The 20,959-nt window shown below is 43.7% G+C and overlaps 1 protein-coding gene across 2 annotated transcripts; it reads right to left on the reverse strand.

The window, feature by feature from the left end:
* Positions 1-1,904: 1,904 nt before the first annotated feature.
* On the reverse strand, positions 1,905-20,882 carry chka (choline kinase alpha). Of its 2 annotated transcripts, XM_004575792.5 has the most exons (12): positions 20,400-20,882; positions 19,105-19,213; positions 17,608-17,661; positions 10,713-10,826; positions 9,378-9,511; positions 8,514-8,618; positions 8,248-8,306; positions 8,067-8,154; positions 6,262-6,370; positions 6,081-6,187; positions 5,892-5,973; positions 1,905-5,193 (listed from the first exon to the last, which is right to left on the reverse strand). In XM_004575792.5, the coding sequence occupies exons 1-12, from the start codon at positions 20,633-20,635 to the stop codon at positions 5,134-5,136; spliced, it is 1,257 nt and encodes a 418-aa protein (XP_004575849.2). In that variant the 5' UTR covers positions 20,636-20,882; the 3' UTR covers positions 1,905-5,133. The 2 variants fall into 2 exon arrangements, with proteins under 2 accessions (XP_004575849.2, XP_004575851.2); XM_004575794.5 differs by lacking the exon at positions 17,608-17,661.
* Positions 20,883-20,959: the final 77 nt, after the last annotated feature.

The following is a 20,959-nucleotide window of genomic DNA, read 5'->3' on the forward strand; positions in this document are numbered from 1 at the left end:
ACAGGAGTCTTTCAAACTTAGTGAGACGAGTGTGATGCGAGTCAGTGAGTCAGAGAAGCTCACGGCAGCGATAATGAGGCTGATTGTTGTGGCTATGCTGATCTTTTCTGTCAGTAATTGCTGCTGTTTTTGTTGGTGTTAGCTTCTGTTAGACGACATAAGGTAGTGGATACGTTTGCATACATGAGAACATAATCGAGCTGAGTGTGAGAAAAGAGAGGCGGACTTTTAGGACACTTGCTGTTGTCAACTCCGGAGAATAAATGATGCATGTTTTCATGTGTTGAGCTCTGCCTTTAGTTCAGGAGATGAGACGACACGAGGAGCAAGAGGATGACATATTTTTAAGATGTTGGTGGCAGTGTCCCTTTCCTGTTTTCATTTCTTTGGGAAAAATGTTAAAAATGTCAAAAATCCCATTGATGCGAGATCGCATCACATTTCACTTCATTTGGAGTATTTGCAGACTGCTGATTTGGTAATACTGATATAAAGAAGAAACGTCTCCATGCTTTGGTGCCATGTTTTCCTGACTTTAGGACCTACCAAGACAGAAGCCAACTTTAAACTGTTTGGTTGAAGTGACTTCAAAAAAAGATACTGGTTTAATTCTTCTGAATTCTCTGCGTTATTATGAGCTTGTGGCTCTGATGCATATTTTTAATCTTAACTAAATTTGTTGTGAGTGAGTCAGCTGTGTATATTTTGCATCAGGGCAAAGAACAGAGCTAACTTCTGGTGATGAATGCTCCAAAGAGAGTGAGCTGACCCCCATAAATGATGCGCACCATAATATGAACCAAACACATGTAAACAGGCTCCCACTTTATTTAATCAACTGTCAGAACTGCAGTGCTGCTTACTAATGGTAAAGAAGCACCACACAGTTGAGTTTCACATTTATGGAGAGGTTTTATTGTCCTAACTTCCAACTGTAGGATCTGCTTTAAGCCGCAAACTCTCAATTCGTTGTTATGGAATTTGATACATTGTAGCTGTGTCATCAAACAGAGCTGCCCTTATTGGCAACATGTTGACGCTGGCTAAGGTGATCTTGATTTTGAGCAGTGCGTCTGGCTGTAGCTGGGCTGCTCTGAGCCAAGTATGACTCATCACTGTTCTCAGTGCGACATTACACCGTCTCCCTCGTCTCAGCCTCCATTATCTCAATGAACATTATACATTAATCTGACCCGCCCCTACTGTGCCAAACACTCTGCGACATTCAAACAGGAAGAACACAAAAGAACGTAAAAGTAAATCAAGCAAAGTCACGTTTAAAGTAGTGAATGATCATCATATCTTAAAGACCTCATGCTACATCACTTTAGTTATATAAAAGGATAAAAATAATGTTTCCTGGGATGCAATTGACAATCTTCTAACTGGGAAAACCCACTTTCTACTTTTAATAATTCAAACTTTCCTTTTTGATAAAGCTTAGAGTTCGGGCTGACCCTGAGCCCTCCGTTCTACAGGCTGGGGGACTTCCCATAGTGCAACTACTGCATGAACCTTTGTCAGCTCTCTCCTTTGGTTGGTATTTCATCCATGATCTCTCTGCCCCTCTTTTCTCTGTTCATTTTCTTATCTGTTCCCATCGCCCCGCCTCCCCCCTCCTTAAACCTGGCTCTTCCTTCCCACTATCACCAAATGCTTGCTCTTCTGGAGCCACAACATGACTGGACTGGAAAATTAGAACACAGTTAATCTGTTGTGATGTAATGAGGAAACTGAGATACTGTGTTGGTTTCCATTCAATTTGATGAATGATCACTTAACATGCACGACACCAATTTTTGCTATTTTTAACCCAGCATAACGGCTTCAGAGGCACCGCGCGTCCTGGCAAGTGCCAATCATATTAACCAAGACTGCGTATCCAAACAACCACCAGAGTCAGCTGTTTTCTCATTTAACTTTTATTTGTGCAAAGCAGTAAATTTACAGCCAAAGTCATTTCTGTGTCGTTGCAGTTCACCTGAAACCTTTAAGTATGCTGTTATCTGTACGTAAACATTCAGTATAGCTGCATAGATAGCAAAGGTTATCGCTACGAGCCACGTGACAGCGTAGGTGGGGCTGCTCTTCACACAAAACAACATCGTTGTATAAAAAAGGTGGATTGAATCAACACAAAGTACATTCACAGTAACAACAGTAATGTAAAAGGTTTTCATTAGTTATAGTTAAGTAATGTTTTCTATATAGTTTAGTGAACAGTGCCAAAAAGAAGCAGAAACAGGAGTGAAGGTTTTTGTTCCCCTGCAAGGGTTTAATTACAGTTGGATTAGAAGAACCAATTAAAGACTCATTTTAGTTCCTTTGGTCCAAAATGTGCATAAAACCTAAAGTAACGAGTACAGAATGTTAAATACTTGTATGTTGTGATGTTGGTTTTTTCAATATGGAATGTAAGAACACACAAAACATCACAATACTGAGAGACAGCATGTACAGCAATGAAAGGTCAGGGCAAATTTCAACAAATTAAAGACAACTTCAAGTAAAGACGGAGTACAAGAAATGATCGAGAAAACAGAAAAACAAGTACTGTAACGCTTTGAATTTGAATATTTATCGAGTATAATCCACTGCTCGCAGACCTTAAGTCTCATTGTATCAAAATTTCACTACACCTAAAAAAAAGAAAATATAGTAACTGTACAAAAGTACACCTGCATGTAAAATAAAGTCACAGTTCGTCACCTCCTAAAACTGTCCTCAAAAGTGCCACAGTAGACATTCAAACACCTCTGCATGCTTCTGCCGTCAAATGTTTAGTGTAGAGAAAAGTTCAGCTTCCCCATCAACAGGTTCCCTCCACTGGGAAACGCAGCATTCGCCAGGGTCCCATTTTCAGTTTGGCTGCTTCCACAGCGCCTTTGTGGTAGCTGTACGACTTTATTTGTAGCAGCACGATCACATTTTTCAAATCTGGGGTCAAAGTAGGATCTAACAGAAGAATCCTTGGGTCACATTTTGGACTGGCTTTTGGTAAACGCCCACATCCGAACAGAGATTTTACAATCATGGACAATCACACACTTACTGATGCTGCTTATAGTCTAGTTAACAAGGTCATAAAGGACAGCCATCCACCCCAACCACCAAGTCCCTTTCGACCAGTCTAGGGTTAGCTTTTGCTTTGGGCACAACTAATCCTCAGTGATGATCTGAAACCTCGCTTGTGTTTAACTTTAAACTGTTGTCCAAAGTGTTGGGATTCAGGGAAGCGAGAATAATCATTTTAACTGACATGCATTAAAAACTATTTCCATTTTTTTCCTATTGCTTTTCTCCAAAACAAGAGTGAGGATTCATACCGAGGGCTAGAGTCACCACCACCGCCAATGACACCACCTTTACATTTTTAGAAACCAGATTTAGATCAGGTCTCATACATATAAACCTGTTAGAAGGATTGTCTTTCTACAAAAAGGTCAAAGTCTACAGCGGGGTGGGCTTTGATTAAACCCAACGCTGACGCCTAAGCCTAGACGGGTGGCCAACGACCTGATGGATGTTAAAAGGTTAATAAAGTCGATATACTAAGAGTTGGTAACGAGGTCGAAAGCGATGTCAGCAGGAGTCCTTGTGTTACATTAATAGTGTATATTGATTTTTTTTAATGGAAAGCTTTGTTGTCATTGTCAGTCTAGCAGGCACTGCTATGCCCATGGTACCAATTAAAGTATGAAGAGGCACAGAAATAACAGGAAGATCATTTTTCACAATGTCATTTAAAGGCATGAAAAATGATGCCCCACCACTGATTGGTATACAATAGCAAAATACTGCAATGATGCAATTACAACTAATCAGGGTGAGGTAGAACTTGGCTGGTCTCAGGATGTCTGCATGATCTCTTTGTGCCACGTCTCTATATCACCACCTAAAAGTAGCACCTCAGAGGGAAGCTTGACATACACAGGACAGTGTTTGTCTGCTGCACTGCTGCATTTCTACCCTCACTCAAGCAGACAGTGGCCATAATGTGCGCTTGGACGTGACTCACATCAGTGACTCAGCTCTTGGAAACAGAGCGCTCTTGGTCTTAACTAAATGCCCCTTCAACAGCAGTCCAGTTACAAGAAGTAATCATGCCAAGTTTGACTTTGCAGCAACCGTCAGCATCATTACTCTGGATTACGGCTACAATGACGAGCCAGCATGGCAGCAGGCACTTGGGCCAAAACACCAGAGACGTCACCAACGAATCCATCACCACAATAAGGAGCCATTGTCGTGTGTTCAGTGTGAAGCTTTCTTCAATGCGGCAACAGCATCTGGTTCCCAACAGACGGTTTAGCAGCCAGGCTAAATCAGACAACACGACGTAACGTGTGCAGCTGTCACAGTGAGCCATAATAATAATGACAACATGAAACCACCACACCTTTGTCCCTTAAACAGTTAAGTGAAATCACAGGACTATAAGTAAGTCAGCTACAATGTGTCCTGTTGTAAGGAAGATACCTGACGTTCGATAGCTTTCGTGTCGACTTGTTGAGGCTACCCCAGAAAAATATTCACATGTTTAGACATTCAAAATAACCGTGTTTGCCCTGGCCTGAAGATAATGTCAAACACACAAAAAAGAAAATGAAACAAACACCAAGTGGGAAGAAAGTGGAACCTGTTAATCCATCAGCCCACCAGTAGCAGACAGAACCAGGCTACTGGGAGCTCTGGCAGAAAAGCTGAGGTTCTGATTCTTTCCCACACAGCAGACACATACTGTACATACACACTGATGCAATGCTAACACTTCTGAGCTAGCCACGCTTTCAGAACGTTCATGTTAGTGATATGGTTCAAACTGGGCCGAAACAAACTTCTGACCAGCGATGAAGGTTAGTGCGAGTCCATGTGTTTCCTCTGTTTTGTTTTGGGGGGTTTTGGCCTTCAGTTACGCCGTGTAAACTTTGAGCTGCAATGATTGTGGGGCATATTCGAAGCACCTACTAGCCACGTGATCAAGGTTTGGCTTTGGTCAACACAACACCAACAGTAGCCAGCAAATACCAGCAAGGCAGGGAGTGTAAGTAAAGCGTAGAAACTTTATCAGCCCGTGGGTCCTTGACGTTTTGGCTGAACGTGCTGTCAGAATACTGAATCGTCTCGCCTCCTTTACACAGCCCAGGTCTTCTTCTGCTGGAAGTAGGCGTCAAACCTGGCCTGTGCGTACTCCTGCAACACAGGTAAGCACAAATGAATATGTGGAAACAAGGGCTTGTTTTAAGTAAAAACAATAAATCCAAATGTAACCCTGCGTGCTCCGGGTTAAGTCACACTAATAGAACATCAGTTCTTTGCACAGTGAATTCTTCCTTCTTCTTGTTTTAGATGTTACATCAGTTTGCTTGAAATTCACATTCGTGACTTTGCACTAATATCTGAATTAAGTGTTGAAAATGTTATTTAAAAGTCACATTGATGAGCTTTAAGTCTGGATCGTTTTAACCAGTACAATCTGTGCACGCTTCGGATTTTCACCAAGCGCAGCTTCCTGTCAGCTGGTGCGACAGCGTCCCGCTGCATGGCAGCCCGATCTGACCCGAGGCTGTCAAAGAAGCTGAGCACAGCCAGGCAGAAGCTCAAACTCCAACCAGAGGTAACGGTAACTTCTGTCACTGTTCGTCCTGAACAAACATATAAATTCCATGCTTCTCTCTTTTAATGACCACTGCGCATCTTTTGTGACAGCAGAGGAGACGACCAGGAAAGCCCTGAATTACCTGTTTCGATGTATCTCACTTTGGTTAAAATTAAATCCTCCTCTTCCCCACTTGACATTTTACCAAAGCTGAAGTTCAGATCTGTGCCCCGAACAACTTTGATATTGAGTAAAGTAAATAAGGACTCAAGTTAAGGAAGCAAAGACTCACCAGATATCCAAATTTGATGGTGGACAGCCGGGCCTGGATGATGGACCACAAGCCCCAAAAGAAGTGAGATGCCAGCGAGAACCTGCATCACAAAGACACAAAGTGTTTTCTATTTCCATTTAGCTTTTCACTGCAGCATCCTGCGACTTACTCTGCGTTAGGTAACGCATCTTTGTACCCTAAGCTCACCTGTTCACCTCCACGTACAGCTCTTCTTTCAGCTTCATTTGGTCCTCTGCGCTCAAGCCGTCGAACCCTCGATCGGACTCGCGCAGGTAGCTCTCAATGAAGTGGAGCTACGAGGAAACATTTCATGGCAGTCAGCAGTCCGTTAGAGAAATCGAATGAGCCCACTAACTATTTTACACACCTGCTGGGCCTTTGAAGGGTAGTTCTGAGCGCTGACTTTAAAGAAAGGAAACTCATCGCAGTTGTAGTCGTACATCCATTCACAGAAGTGGTTACCGATGTCGAATCCCCTGCAGGGTCAGAGAATGGCAAAGAAACAAGAGCACGTTTATGAGCCAGTGCTGTTCCTTGTTTTGGTTTAGTTATAATTAAAAAGATAAGATTCTCCCACAAGCAGTGACTGAAAAGTCGCAGTAATCCCGTGTGTGATTCAGTCTCATTCGTCCCTCAAGTATTCCCGAGTGCCGTTTCCCACACTGTTATCAGGAGCAGGACCTCCCCGTGCGGTGGGGGAGGCAGTGACCTGAGCTCGACCCTTTGCTGTCGCTTCCAGAGAGAAAAAGCAATAACCCACAGCATGTTTTGTTTTGTTGTTCTTCCTGTGCATGTGTTATAGCACACGTGCCTCACAGGGTCACGTGTTCTATGTTATACACGGGAGGACTTAAAGGGGCCAGGCTGAAGGGAGCTGGGAGGAGCAGGGAGTTCTGGGTAACATGCAGTGTTTCCCAGAAATGAGCGACGCATAAAGACAGAGAGGTGCAGAAACACAAGCACATCGTTGTATTCTCGTCTACTTTGGGTCATCGTCGCCTTTCTCTGGCCTTCATCCTGTGTGCCCTCAGCAGCCTGCCAAGTTCTGGTTACATAACAGCTGCAGTTAATATTTCAACAGATTAGGGTGGGCGTGAGTTAGGACGCTCGATATAACGATATATATCGGGTGACGATATAAAAACGTCTATTTGTTTCGTAGTGTGGCAAAATAAACTGTTTTGATGGTCGCTGTAGTGGCTGTATTCATTTATTAAAGTTCTCTCTTTCTCTTATATTTAATATGACCACACTACGGACGGACAAGCGCCGGTAAAACAATGGCGTGGCTCCGCCGTCCGCTTGTTTGTTTTGCATATTAACCTTTCACAATAAAGCTCAAGATCCTGTTGAGACTTTTCAAAATAAACTAAATCCCGTGAAACAGTATGCAGCGTTTACGGCTGAGAAGCAAAAAAGAGGCGTCAGGTGCTAAAAAATAAACCTTAGACGCAAACGTTAGAACGCTTTTCCCCGCAGCACGCCGTGTAATAAATACTCACAAAGAAAACGGCGGCTGTTACAACTTGTGTTTAAAAATGTATCGTTTCATGCGTCGGCTAAAAGTCTCGACTCCAGCTGGAAACACTTCACACAAGTCGAGCTGCCCGAGATTCACAGAATTTACAGAAAATGTTACATTTGTGTGATTTATATCGTTACCGGGACGATAGATGTCTTATATCGGGATATGAGATTTTGGTCATATCGCACAGCATGAGTGTAGGAATATCACTAAAACGCAGCCATAAGCCGACTGTGGCGGTTTTTCTTCTTGTTTACGCTCTGATTCTAGTATCTTTGTTTACCATTATAACCAGATTACAGGTTATAATCTGGTTAGAGCGCACTGAATGTGACACAGGTTGGTAGGAGATGAGTGACGGTGACGCAGCAGCTCAGCACTCGAGTCAGGCTGTGCTCGGCACATCAGTTTCACCAAACCATTAAAAAACTGTAAACATGGAGGTGTTTTTATTTCTAATATTTTTATTTCATTTGAATTTTAATTTTTAATGATGCTGATCCGGTTTATCGATCTGCTTCTTGTTTCTAATGCTAACCTACAATAATAACAGTAATGACATTAATAAAGACAGCAATGGACTGATGCAGAAACAGCTGGTGAGGGTTCCCAGGTCAGATGTTACTGCAGGTGTCCTGCTCGTGTACCTGTAGTTGTAGCTGCTGTATTCAAAGTCAATGAGCATCAGCTTCTGTTTGTCTGAGCTCTGGCGGCCTTTCAGCAGCAGGATGTTTCCTGAAAGGAGCAAACACACACAAGTTAGCACTGCTACAACAGAGGAAAAGAAATGGATGGTATGAAGGGCGACCTCGCGTCTTCAGGTTTTACCTTCCTGACAGTCGTTGTGGCAGAAGACCACGGGAGAATGAGTGGACTCAAGCAGAGACCTGCACAAACACAAAGGCGGTCACTTCATTATAAAGTCATGGATGTTTAGAGACTCTCAGCTGTGCTTCCTTTGCCCTCTGCGCCTGTGTAGCCGAGATTTTCACGCATGTTTCCTGTGGTAAACCAGCAAGTCTTGCGTAACAGTCAGGAAACACGCATGTGTCATGTGTGCAGTGTTTTACAGCTGCATGTCTGCAGCAACATACCTGAGCATTTCCATCTCCTGTGGGAGGTTATAGCTGAGCAGGCGGTTGAAGCGACGCAGGTGCGCCTCTCTGGTGAAGCTCAGCCTCATCACTTGGCTCAGGTACCTGATCAAAGTGTTACATCCACACACATTAATGAAAAGAGGAAAAAGTCATAGTAGAGACGTTGGAAATGGAACACACTTGTGTTGAAGTTACATTTAGTCAATGATAGCTTAGTTTTAAAAATGATAAACAATAGTTTTTAAAAATAATGAAAACCTTTTCTCCAATTTTTAAGCTGGTCTAAAAATGTCTTTGTGTTTTTGCTATTTGCTCACGTTGGCTGCTATTTCAATTTGAGCAGACAAATATGTAGATGCATGTAAGGCCCACAGTTCAGTGAACTTCAAATATATTCTAACCACATCTGCTCTATGGGTGTAATTTTCTCTTTACAGGAAACCAAAAGAATGGCCAGATAATCTCATCACATCTGGCAGCTTCCATGTGTTTCCCAGGACAACAGTTCCCAGGTTTTCCCGTCAATCTTTTATGGCGGGAAAATCAGTCAAAGAGCCGAACGGCCGGACTCAGCAGGCGATCAGCCAGACATTTAGGCATGTATGAGGAATACTGATGGAAAAAGACAGCGGCCTTTATCAGCACACGCCAACAAACATTGTGCAATGTAAACCTCGTAAACACTTGACGCATGAGGTTGAAGGTATTTCAAGGGGAAGTGCACGGCGATAGGCAGACGGCCACCTGCAGAAGCCGATAAGTAATCAGTGCTGTGACACGCTATCTGGGAGAACTTGAACTGAGGAAACTTTTCATGTGCTCACTGCCTGACGCGGTGACGTACGGGCTCGGGTGACTCACTTGTCCATGGTTCCAAACAGCCACTTTGGTTGCTTGTTGAAGGGCATCCTCATCCCGTGAAACCTGGCCATCTTCTGCGCAACCTCGGCCGAGATGCTGGAGTCGCTCAGCTCACAGGTGTCCAGTTTACGGCTCTGTCAGCAGGACATCATAAAACTGCATGAAACCATGACTCTGGCTCTAACTGCATAAATCACAGGTTTGGTCAGGGTTTCTTTGACATCCAAACTAAAATCTTATCTTGCAGAGCCCCGGTGTGTGAGAGGCGTTGGGGGTTTTTCAGACATCTGAAAACAATCTGGTCACTGCATCCAAACGTCAAACAATTTTTAAGGTCAAATTCTGTTCTGTAAGTAATTTAAGCCTCTAAATTCGTCACTGAGCAACTTTTTAAAAATATCCAGCTTTGTTGTCACACCTGATATTCCTGTTTGAAAAGTTTTGCGACTTATCACAAACTGCGTTGAGCAATTTTGAAAAGCCCCGGACCTCAAACTGTACACGAGCTGGAGGGTTGTGTTTCCACTTGTTTTTATCCTGACACACACACACAGTTGGGTATTCATATCATGTGTGGACATAATGCTTTTCCCAGCCTCTTACCCTAAATATAACCTAATTGTAATCCTGTAACTAAAACCACATTTTGTGTCTCAAAATGCCGTCAGACTTGTGGCGACTGGTCCCCACAGAGATTTGAATACAAACACACACACTCTAACATTTCTTTCCTCTCAGTCCTAATCTTGAAAAATAAAGTTGTGAGTATTGGCAGCAGTATTGGACTTCTTTGAGTGCTCCTAAACTGCTAAAAAAATCAAATAAACCACAAAGAGAAAATATTTTCTCTAAAACAGATTTTTGTAAATGAAACAAAACTTTGAAACCAGGTGAAATGTATTTGGAGTTTGTTCCCAACTTCATTAAACTAATCTTTATAAACTTTAGCAAAAATGAAAATAAAATGCACATTGTTTTGTAAAAAGACAGGATGTACGTCAAAATAAACTATTTCCAACAGGATACTGAGAACATCAGTACTTTGGGATAAAGTTCAACAGACAGCAGGAGTGCAGCTTTGAGAAGCCTTGGACAAAAACAAGGAAAGAAATACATTTCCAATTGTGTTTATTTATAAGTGACATCACTTCCTGCTGTTGCAGCTGGTGTCCATGAAAAGGTGATTTCGTGCTGACAACGTGATAATGCCTATTCATCCCGTAACAGCTGATCAGATCGATAAAGCACCTGCGTCTGGATCATAATGTTTGCTTCTAACTTGATTTCTGTAGAAGGAAACGTGATGCGTAAGTGCAGCTCCGCACGGGGACTTACGGGGATGTACTGCTCCAGGCGGCCCTGAGGGAAAATACCGTAGAGTTTGGGTCCGAGCTCTCGCTCAGCCAAGATGGCGAACATCACGCTCTCCAGCACCATGGCCTCGGCGCCCTGAAGATACACAACAGCAACACCGTCAACGTTTCAGGCAACACGGTGTCAGAGTTCACAGCACCTCCACCGTTAGCTCCCATCACAGCCGCAGAATAGCAAATGAGACAAAGAGCTCTTTCTGGTCACGCAGGCTGAAAACGTTAAGATTAGAGTGGATGAATCCTCTCCTCAGCCACTTTCAGACACAGGCAGACTGCCTTTGAAAAGGAAAAGTCTTCTTTTCAGGGTTTCTGGTAGGCAGCCTGCCAAAGCTGCTTTACATGAAAAGGTCTGACGTGTGAAAATGGCACAACTTCAGCAGAGTGAAGTGCACGTCTGAAAGGGGCTTAGGAGGCAATCAGGTGGTGGAGGACAAGGATGGATGATTCTGAATGAGGAGAAATGTTGTGGTTAGGGTTAGTAGGGTTTGCCTGTCAAAGCGGTGAGGAGAAACACAAGAGGTAGACGAAAATCTCCAGCAAGACTTGGCTTTGCAGTTGAAGCTGCTGGAGCAGAGGAGACAGACGGCCTTGTGTTTTCTCGTTTAATCTTAGAGACGCACAACGCTCCCACGGCAACACGTGCAGCCCGGAGACCAACGGGGGGGGTCTCATGCCAGCACAGTCACGTGTCCTCAAAGACAAAACTGTGTGCCGACTCGATTCTGCTGGAAACCAGGCTTCTCACCAAATATGCACCAGGTTTGGAGTTAAGTCTACAGTCGGGTTTCTTACTTTTACTGGAGTTTAGTTTAGGGAAAGTCATGAACAGACCATCCATGCTATTAAATCCTGTCAGGAACCAAAGACCACAGCTATCATTGATTTGTGTTTACTTCTAAGATTAGGCTTAAAACTTTCCTTTTTTAGAAAGCATATGGTTACAGCTGCATAAGCACTCTATACATTGACTATTTCTTCTTCAGTCCCCTTTTTCATCCACCATGTGTTTATACACATCTCTGAATTTAATCATTACTTATTATCACTCTGTCTCTCCTCCACAGCGCGTCTTTGTCCCATCGTCCTCGCCTCACCCCCCAGCCGGTGGCCCCGCCCCTCCCTGACCTGGTTCTGTCGGAGGTTTTTTTGTTGTTATTTGGCACTATATGAATAAGACTGAACTGAATTTTCTTGTATTGCTATATCAGCGTCAAACTGTTTGAAAAGTCTGGAACATGCAGCGTTCATCAGCTCAGTGATTTCTGAAAAACTATTAACTTTTTCAATTTTCTTTAGTGTCTTAACTTTGAAAATGTAAAGTGTAAATTGCTAAAGTGCCCATTTGATTTGAATAACCTCCACGTTGTGCTGCAGTTCAAGCCTTGAAATAAAAATCAGTGATATATTGCCATCCTCATACTGAGTGAATAACCTTGAGATAAACTGCAGCAGAGACAGAGGTTTGGATCCAAACGTGCGCCTGCTTCTTTGGATAACAGCCATGGGAATGTTTCATAATGAGTGCCCGACAGGAAGCCGACTCAAAGAAAACAATGCTGCCCACTCTGTGGCCTCCTAAACATTATGAATTATTATGAACCACGTCTGTCTCAAAGCAGAACAGGACTGATCTGCCAACAAGGAAGCACAACATTGGACTCCAGGTAAAATCTCTTTAGGGAATATGGGAATCTCTGCTGTGACAAAGCTGCATGCTGCCTACACATCCAGTAACCAGTCTCTGTTTACCACGTAACTTGGTAAAGCTATACACACGGATGAGATTCTCTCGGTTCTCATGTGTTACATGGACATGGTGAGGATGAGAAGCATCATAGGAAGTAGATTATAGTAGCGCTATACGAAAAAGTCTGATTTAAACTAAACTGAACTGAGTTTTTGGAAAATTTGACGTCAGCAGAAATTTAGCAGATGCACGTTTGGTAAAACGTCGCCTTGCTCTCGAGTTATCACGTTTACAGCTGCCTGGTGGGATGACGACAATATTCCATCTGCCTTTTACGGCAGCTATGTGGCTCTTTTCCTGTTTTCTATCATATCTGCTGAAGAAAAAAGCAGAACAAACAATGCAGCACTAACAAAACACCAGTGAATTGGGCAGTACTTCGAACCTCTCCCTGGTTAGGATTGTTGCCCGGCTGGTGTAAAATTTGAATGTTCTCTTTCGTCACACGGTTCAAAAACATACGTGGGCGTTGGCTTTTGGTAAGCTGGCAGAGCCTGTGGTTGTGCATGTGAGCGTCACTGGTTGTCAGTCAGGTGGAGCGTCCTCTGATCCTGTGATGGTGTCTCGAGGCACTCAAACTGGTTTGTGAACCATTTCCACATCAATGATTGTTCTCTGAGCACTTTGTTGCTAACATCCACAGTTACCACCAATAACAGTGGCAACCTATTTACAGTAACTGTCAGCACTGCATGAGTTCTGGGATTATTAGCAGCTTAATAGTTTATTGACCTGGTTAAGGGAACGTCTGAACTTCGCATAAATACATTTAAAGCAAACTGTTATTTCCTTTTTTCACGGTTATTTCAGTCGATTATTAATAGCATAGATATCCTTCTGCCTACATCCAGATACTTCTGTCTACGTACTGTTATGCAGTACGCTGTGTAATTATGTAGTGCATGAATTTTGACGGGGCTGTGGTTTTCTAAACTGCAAACAGCAAGCTGCTGATTTACTGCGGTTGATTGTTGTGCAAGACGCAGCATGTTCTGAATGTTTAAAACCACAACGTCACACAAACAGTAACACTCAGTGCTTCCTGCAGTGAAGACGACAGCATTGCACCAATAAGTGCGACCGTGCGTGATGCCAGTGCCTGAAAATATCTGCCGTTAGCTTGTTAGCTAGCGCTGGCAGTGCTGACTCCTCTCATCCCACCATTAAACCAAAATGTGAGGCGGTTTAGAGGATGCCTGACTTTTTGACCCATATGGGTGCATCATACAGGTACCCGTGGTGCTCTTCGTGCAGCCATACTTGCTAGTATGAACACAATGGACGTACAGAGCGATGGAAGTGAACACGTTAGCTCCCTCTCCCGACCGCAGAGCAGCTCGTTCACGTTTATTCCTGATCGCAGGCATTTTCAAATCTCCGACATGAATTATCCACATTATCATGATCACACAAATGCTGGCAGATAACGAGGCCTCAAAGCGATCACACTGTGCTGAAAAATAAAAAAAATAATAATAATAAAGTGAAAGCATACGAGTGACCCAAATGTCAGTTAAGTGAAGTCCATTTCTGTTTGATGGGCTCTTTAGAGGCTGCTGCATCAGCCCACACGGTGAGCGTGGTCGGTATCGACGGTCTCGCAGCCTGCAGTCCTCCCTCGACCTCACTTTCACTTCCTCTGACCTATTCCAAATGCCAGTGTCTGTTTTACATGCATGTTTGACTTGCTTTCTCTCCCACAGGTTTGTTAATTATCAACCAGCGTTAGCCGTAACCCCGGCTGGCGGCTCGGACGCAGAAGAATCGAAACATTCCTGATGAAAAACTCCTGCAGTTTTCTGTCGCCTGACACGGCATCGTCTGTGCTGCTATCCGAGGAACATTCGGTCTAACGTGCACTCTGTTCCTGGTGAATATTTGATTATGACTGAATCCAAGTTGTTATGCCAGTCATGTGCCGGCGCTGCGTCTCTGCTCAGAGGTATTTCGCGGGCTGGCCTTGGAGCAGGTGCACTGTGAGCTTCAGACAGCTGCTGCTCTAACCTCAATACTTATCCACTCTGCTATGAGTGTAAGACGATGGATTAATGAAGGTGATAAAAGGACATCAAAAGGAAGCACATTATCTAAGAGAATAGTTCAAACTGAACTCCCTTTGAATAACTTAGGTGTTCCTCCTCCGAGTACTAAGTGATGATCACAACGCTAACCCTGACCTTGACATATTCAACTAATCTGCCAACGGCTTGGTAACAAAAATAATCTTTCTGCCTGACACAGATTTAAAAAATTCACATTTTTACCCAAAATATCTGTTTTGGTCTTCTCCAAAATATAAGATAAGGACCGAGGTTACCGTTACCACCTGTGACAACTTAAGATCTCAGAGAAATACAGGAGGAAAGGGGCGGCACAAGCCTTCATCGCTAAAAATGGCCAACGCTTTTATATCAAGCTACATCTTGAAACCAGCACAGGGTTTGTAGCCTAACTGTGTCACTGTGTCGTCTTCACCTGGATGTAAACTGTCCGACATGAGAGCTGCAGCTCTGCTGTGACGACTGAAACATCCAAGGAATTAATCCGCATCATCCTTTCTAATCCAAATGGGATTTACGTTGAACACTGCATTGTTAGGCTAGGCGAGGTTATCTGAAGACACTCGCAGTCCAGCGTTAGCCTCACGGCGAGCTGAAGATTAGAGAAGTGGAGTCGAGGGGGAGGAGCTGCCATCTTTATGGAAAGATACTTGAGTGGAAACAATGGCTAACTTGCTGATGACCTAATCTCAGTCCCATGACAGAGAGTCATGATTCAGCTTTGTAAGGTGAAGGTCAAAGGGGGTCACATGATGCCGCGTGGGTACAGAACTTTCTGAGTCAGTGGGTTTAAGGCTCGGTACACTGCCTGCAGTGATACCCTGAACACATCTGTGCTGGTTATCTATCACTAAAATTAGTCTTTTTATGAGGCTTGCGTAACGCGCAAACTTCCTTCACTTGTGCATTTCAGCATTTTATCTTCCTGTCTGCACATTAAGAACATGCAGCCTGTCAGCACTCAGCTCGTAATTACCCTGAACATGCTTTTAGCAGGTTTACAACACACGTATTGTAAAATGTACAGCAGCAGGATGCAAATAAACAGATCCAACGAATCAGATCCGCTGTTGACTATAGAATGAGATGGAAATAGTGAAATAATACCAGTTTACCTCAGACGCACAGCTACTCACATGTAGTCCCAACTCTGCCAACAAGAGCTCAACTGACCCTGAAATATGGACGAAATCCTGAGCTTCACCTCCTCAACTGAACCATGAAACCCTCCCCGCTCATGCCTTCTCCTGAGAATTGGACCAACCCAGAATCTCCATGTCTTCCTTTTCTTGTGAGGAAACATCGGCACCCGCTCATCGTCGCTTCATGTCGACGTAATTTGTTTTAGGACAAGGTGTGCGTATGTGTTACATCACAGGTTGGCATCCAAAAAGTTTAGAGGACTGCGAGAGAAGGTAACACAAGAACTACATCCTTCAAAGCAATCATCAAAGCAGCACCTCTTTAAGCCATTGTGACCTTTGTGTGTGGGGCTGCAGTGATTGTAGGCAGTGTACTCCATAAACCCTCAGACTGTATGAACTATTACACATTACATTTATGATTCATTTGGGGTCAATAACGATAGCCTGCATCACTGCTGGCCAGCTGACGCCACATAAGCCAACAAAGACATTCAGAACAGTTTATTGTAACATTGTAACATCTAAAGACTTTTTTGAACGAACCTTTATCACCTTAACAAGTACGTCTGCAGTCGTAGATGTAACTCTAGCTACTTAAATACTGCATCATCTCCTTTTTGTGTTTTGCATGTTGTGACCACAGTGTTAAGGTGCAGTATCACCAACTATGAGGTTAGTGTCAATCAGACATTTTTCATATGTGTACCACTAACATGACATCAGTACTTTAGTTTTTTAATTTCTCGCTAAATTAAAATTGAAATAAAACTTTTTTGTTGTCTGTTTTGCTTTTTAACCTTTGACCTAGTTTTCTGTTTTCCTGTTTTGAAGATATACACGATCGACCTGGGCGGCTGTGGTGGCTGTGGTGGTAGAGCAGAAAGGCCAAAGTATCCTTAGGAAAGTTACTGAACTCTGATTTGCTTTAAATGCGTTCACCAAAGAGTGCACTTTGAGTTCTCGAGTTGAAAACTGCTGTAAACGAACCAGAACATTTACCTTTGCTGGAGAATAGTGGAACTAAATGACACTAAATGACCTTTGTGGTGCACAGAGGCAGCAAATTCAGCTGCAATGTCATAAAACAACAATTATTTTTAAAAATGCACAAATCATGTTAATTACATTTGTATCATTAATATGTCAGTTTAATGTGATATCAAAGAGTCAACAGAAGTACATTGCAAAACTCCAAACGGTGGTAACATTACACATTTAATAAAGGCGTGTTCACACCGACTGCAGAGAAAAAGTCCCTGCAAATATGCGACTGTGAAAGTCTTCTGGAAGCAAATACACATCCACGAGGGCTGTTTAAACTGCAGGTCATGCGGAAGAGCGTGTAAACACGGGGAATAATGTCACGTCTGCCACCGGGTAACCAGCGAGGGCGAGATTTATGCTGAAAGGGCCTAGTTTCAGAAACTGGAAGGTGTTACCGTTCAAATCAAGCCTCGAGATGCATTTTGACCAAATGAGTGAAAATGTGGACCTAACCTGTGAACCTCTGGTTGTCGGGGACGTTGAGGATGCTAAGACGTTAATGACCAGCTACAGTTTATATCTCCTGGGTGTCTGTGCTTTGATGTTAAAAGACAAAATCAGAAATTGAACGGAAGAAAAAAGTAACACTTTAGATTTTCAGTCATGCAGTGTCGGGTGAGCCAGGTATTAAATTAACTGGTATTCGGCCGTTCCTGTGAATTCCCCCAAAGCCCCGCCAACGCACGTGCTCAGAGAAACCTGGCGGATCCTCTTCAGGCTCAGCGTGAGTTAGAGAGGAATTTAGGGGAGGAGAACAAATCTTCTGAGAAACAGTGAGACGGGGGAGGGGGCATACACATGTGAATCGAGTGTTGCTGTGGACGTACACTCTGAGTAGAGAAACTGTCGTCTGTTACTTACTTGGAAGTGATTTTCTTTGTTTGACTCTCGAGAATCCCCTTTATTACAGGACATCTATCAACAAGAGAAAAAGGGAAGAACTATCCATGAATACATGCCGCCAAGCCGCCCGTCAACATCAAAGCTGTGCCCGCGGTGCAGACAGTACAGTATGAGCTCAAACACACACCGAGTCTTTTGGATGCGACAGTGCAGAAGACTGTTCAGGCAGCGGCCCTCAGACTGAAGGCAGGAGCAGAGCAGAGGCAGATGGATATGAAACCTGCACTTTTACTGAGAGCTGCAGGTTTCTGCTCATCAGCATCACATAACTTTATTGCTCAGAAACAGTCTCCAGTGCAGTTACGCTCGGTTTAATCATTAGTAGCTGTGCACTCAGACAAAGGCATTCGTCCCCTAATCATATTAGCTTTTTGATTAGACATCATTAATTCCTCCTGCGGCACGGCGGAGACGACCGCAGTTACCTCGGTTAAAGGACTCTGTGATGCGGTGCTCTCGTACATCCCCGGCAATAAAAGCTAACTGCTTACGTGCTCATTAGCAAGTACACAGAGCAGAGTTAATACTTAATGCAGGTCTCCTGCTAATGCACTCTCAGCTGCAAATGCCAAATTTAGTGGCTGAATCTCAGTTGTGACTCTGTTGTGTTCTGATCGCCAGCAGGAGATTAGAATATGCTGTGCAAACATCTCGCTGGCCTTGAACTCTTACCGCTCGCTGTTTGCAAGCAAAACCACTCCGATGTGGCGAGCGCCAGCAGCTAAGCGCTATCGTAAGAGTGGATCTGCTGATGAGTCTGACATCATGAACTCTGGACTCAGCGGCCACGTCATGCAAAGAGATTATTTTTTCCAAAAGAAGCACCTGATGGGCAGCAGAAATCTGATCTATCTGATCTGAGCCATCATCAGGTCTGCCGTTTGTCCGCTAGCTTGAAACTGAAGCTGACTTCTTAATGATTAAGAATCACAAGACAGGGATTTAGAGCAGGAAAAGGACAGGCAGGAGGACTTTGTTCTCCTTCCTAGCGGCTGAGCTACATGAGTGTGTGTTACATCTTTGTATTAGGCTGAGACTTCATAGATCTCATACTGTACCGTGTTTTTGGGTGGGTTCACCTGGGAACAAGAGTGCCCAAGGCACGCTCCTTTGGGAAGCCTACGGCAAAGAACACATGCATGTACAGCCATGGGGGTACATCACCATGTACAACAATGGCTAACACGCACACAAACACACATACATGAAGGCATAACTGCATGCATACACTAATATAAGCATGTGACACACATTCACACATAACGGCACTTTCACTCGTCTATTTTGTTGTTTATCTCTAACACTTTTACATGTCTGCTCTTATTTGTGAGTGTGAGTAAAAAGCAGTAACTGCAGACTAAAAACTACCGAGGGGGAACTACTTCCTTACGTCCTCGTGGCGACTCTGGGTTACTTTTTGCACAGTAAAACACTGACATGTGATGTGGCTCCCACCTGCAGGATGGCCCCATAGAGGCGCAGCAGGACGTTCCTCGGCTCGTCCCCAACACAGTTCAGGCTGTCGGGGAGGCTGCACAGAAAGAGCTTGTTGCTCAGACCACCCCTGGAACACAGACAGACAGCGAATATGATATTGATATTTGCGTGTGTGTGATTAAATGATGGATTCACCAGTGTATAGAAGAAAAACCCCAAAACTAGCAGCTCTGTAGTGGTTTCACATGTGCCTAACAATAAAAAGATCCCAGGAGGACACACTGCTCTCTTTTCCACAGAAGTTTTCCTCTTGAATAAGGGAGTGGCTTAAAATAGCATTTAGGAGCCAATACTGTTATCGGGCTGATACTGATATCAGCACAGCGACTGTAAACGCAAGAAGAGAATTTAAAAAATGACAAGAAATAATGTCATCAGCTGTCATCCAAGTTCTTGTGTTAAACACAGATACAGCTACCAGCCATCATTTTAAGAGGTCATGACCTGAGGTTTCATTGTTCTGGCAGCACTACATCAATCAATCCTAATCTACACTCAAAGGTTCGTTTATTTAAAAAGTTTATCATTGAGGAAAATGTGCTTTGTGTAGGGTGAACGTTTACCAATCAAGTAAAGTGGACCAGATCCTATTAAATCTAACATTTTACACTTCATGTAACAAAACTACAGTTTTTCATGTAATTAAATTATTTAAAGTCAGCATTTCTGGAGTTTTTTTAGAGTGAGCACGATCTCTTTTAACACTGCTTCTCTAACCACGGTGCTCCACAAGGCTCAGTCCTGGGCCCATTAATGTTTCCTCTTTAATGTTTTCATTATATTTCTCATCACTGTTAAAAGTGCTTGCTTACAAAACTTCTACCAAAGAAAAGTGCTGCTTAAAAAAAGGCAGACTTTTTTAAGTTTAAACATTTGTACACTTTTAATTAAAAACTATCTGCAATAAAAAATAATCACAACACTGATGCCAGAGAGGTTTAACAGTAATGACTGAAATGAGTTAAAGTCTTTGGGACAGTTTTTTTCTTTTCTGAGTGTAGACCCTTTAGATTTTTTTTTCTTTTGAGTGGGAGGTAGGCTCCCACTTGCTATCAACTACATCAGCCGTCGGGCTAAGAATACAGACTGCACTATAGCAGCAGATTCTGACACAGGAACATGAAATGAGCTCTGCTGTTTCGACCACTCTGGGTCACATGGCTCTTGTGAGATGATCTCATCAGACGGTTTACAGAAAAACACATCGGATGGTGAAAATAAACAGAAATAACGGTTCCGATGATCATCCGCACCTGATGATGGTGATCTGGAACAGGTCCTCGGCCAGGCTCTTCCAGGCTCCGTGCAGGAACTCCCTGCACCACAGATAAGCCCTCCTCCGGGTGTCTGGGTCGGGCTGGTCGGAGCGGACCAGCTCGTCACAGTCCTCCTGGGTGTCTGGCTGGACCTGCAGGGCGTTCTCGGTCACCAGCAGGCCCAGCGACATGGAGGGGGAAGAAGAAACCCCGTTGATGAATTTGGTTTTCATTTTGTCGACAGTAAGACAGGAAGTAGGCGAACGCGGGCCCCCTCCGGTGCGTGTGTCGCAGAAGGATATATTTCAGTTGTTTCTCTCGGTGTGGAGCCCGCAGTGCGGCAGGTTTCTGCTCTTTAGCTCTTTTTTAACAATAATAATAACAGTGACGATGAAAATAATCGTACGAGCTTCGCAAATGATGGAGACAAGCTAGATGCGTCCGTCCGCGCGCAGGGAATGAATCGCACTGAGAGACGCGCGCGCAGCATCTCGGAGTGGCGTACAAGGAGGGGAGGGAGGGGTCACATGACACGCCCGCGACCCTTCTCGTCTCTG

This window comes from Maylandia zebra, linkage group LG7 (genome assembly GCF_041146795.1).
Source record: "Maylandia zebra isolate NMK-2024a linkage group LG7, Mzebra_GT3a, whole genome shotgun sequence".
In the NCBI taxonomy this organism is placed as follows: Eukaryota; Metazoa; Chordata; class Actinopteri; order Cichliformes; family Cichlidae; genus Maylandia; species Maylandia zebra.

What these genes read in the sequence shown, in the direction of transcription:
- chka (XM_004575792.5), bottom strand. Translation starts at nt 20,635, where the DNA reads ATGAAAACCAAATTCATCAACGGGGTTTCTTCTTCCCCCTCCATGTCG. An exon ending in ACAAAGAAAATCACTTCCAA is followed by an intron (nt 10,827 to 17,607) that starts GTAAGTAACAGA and finishes GTGTATCTTCAG; the next exon opens with GGCGCCGAGGCCATGGTGCT. An exon ending in ACCCTTCAAAGGCCCAGCAG is followed by an intron (nt 6,188 to 6,261) that starts GTGTGTAAAATA and finishes GTTTCCTCGTAG; the next exon opens with CTCCACTTCATTGAGAGCTA.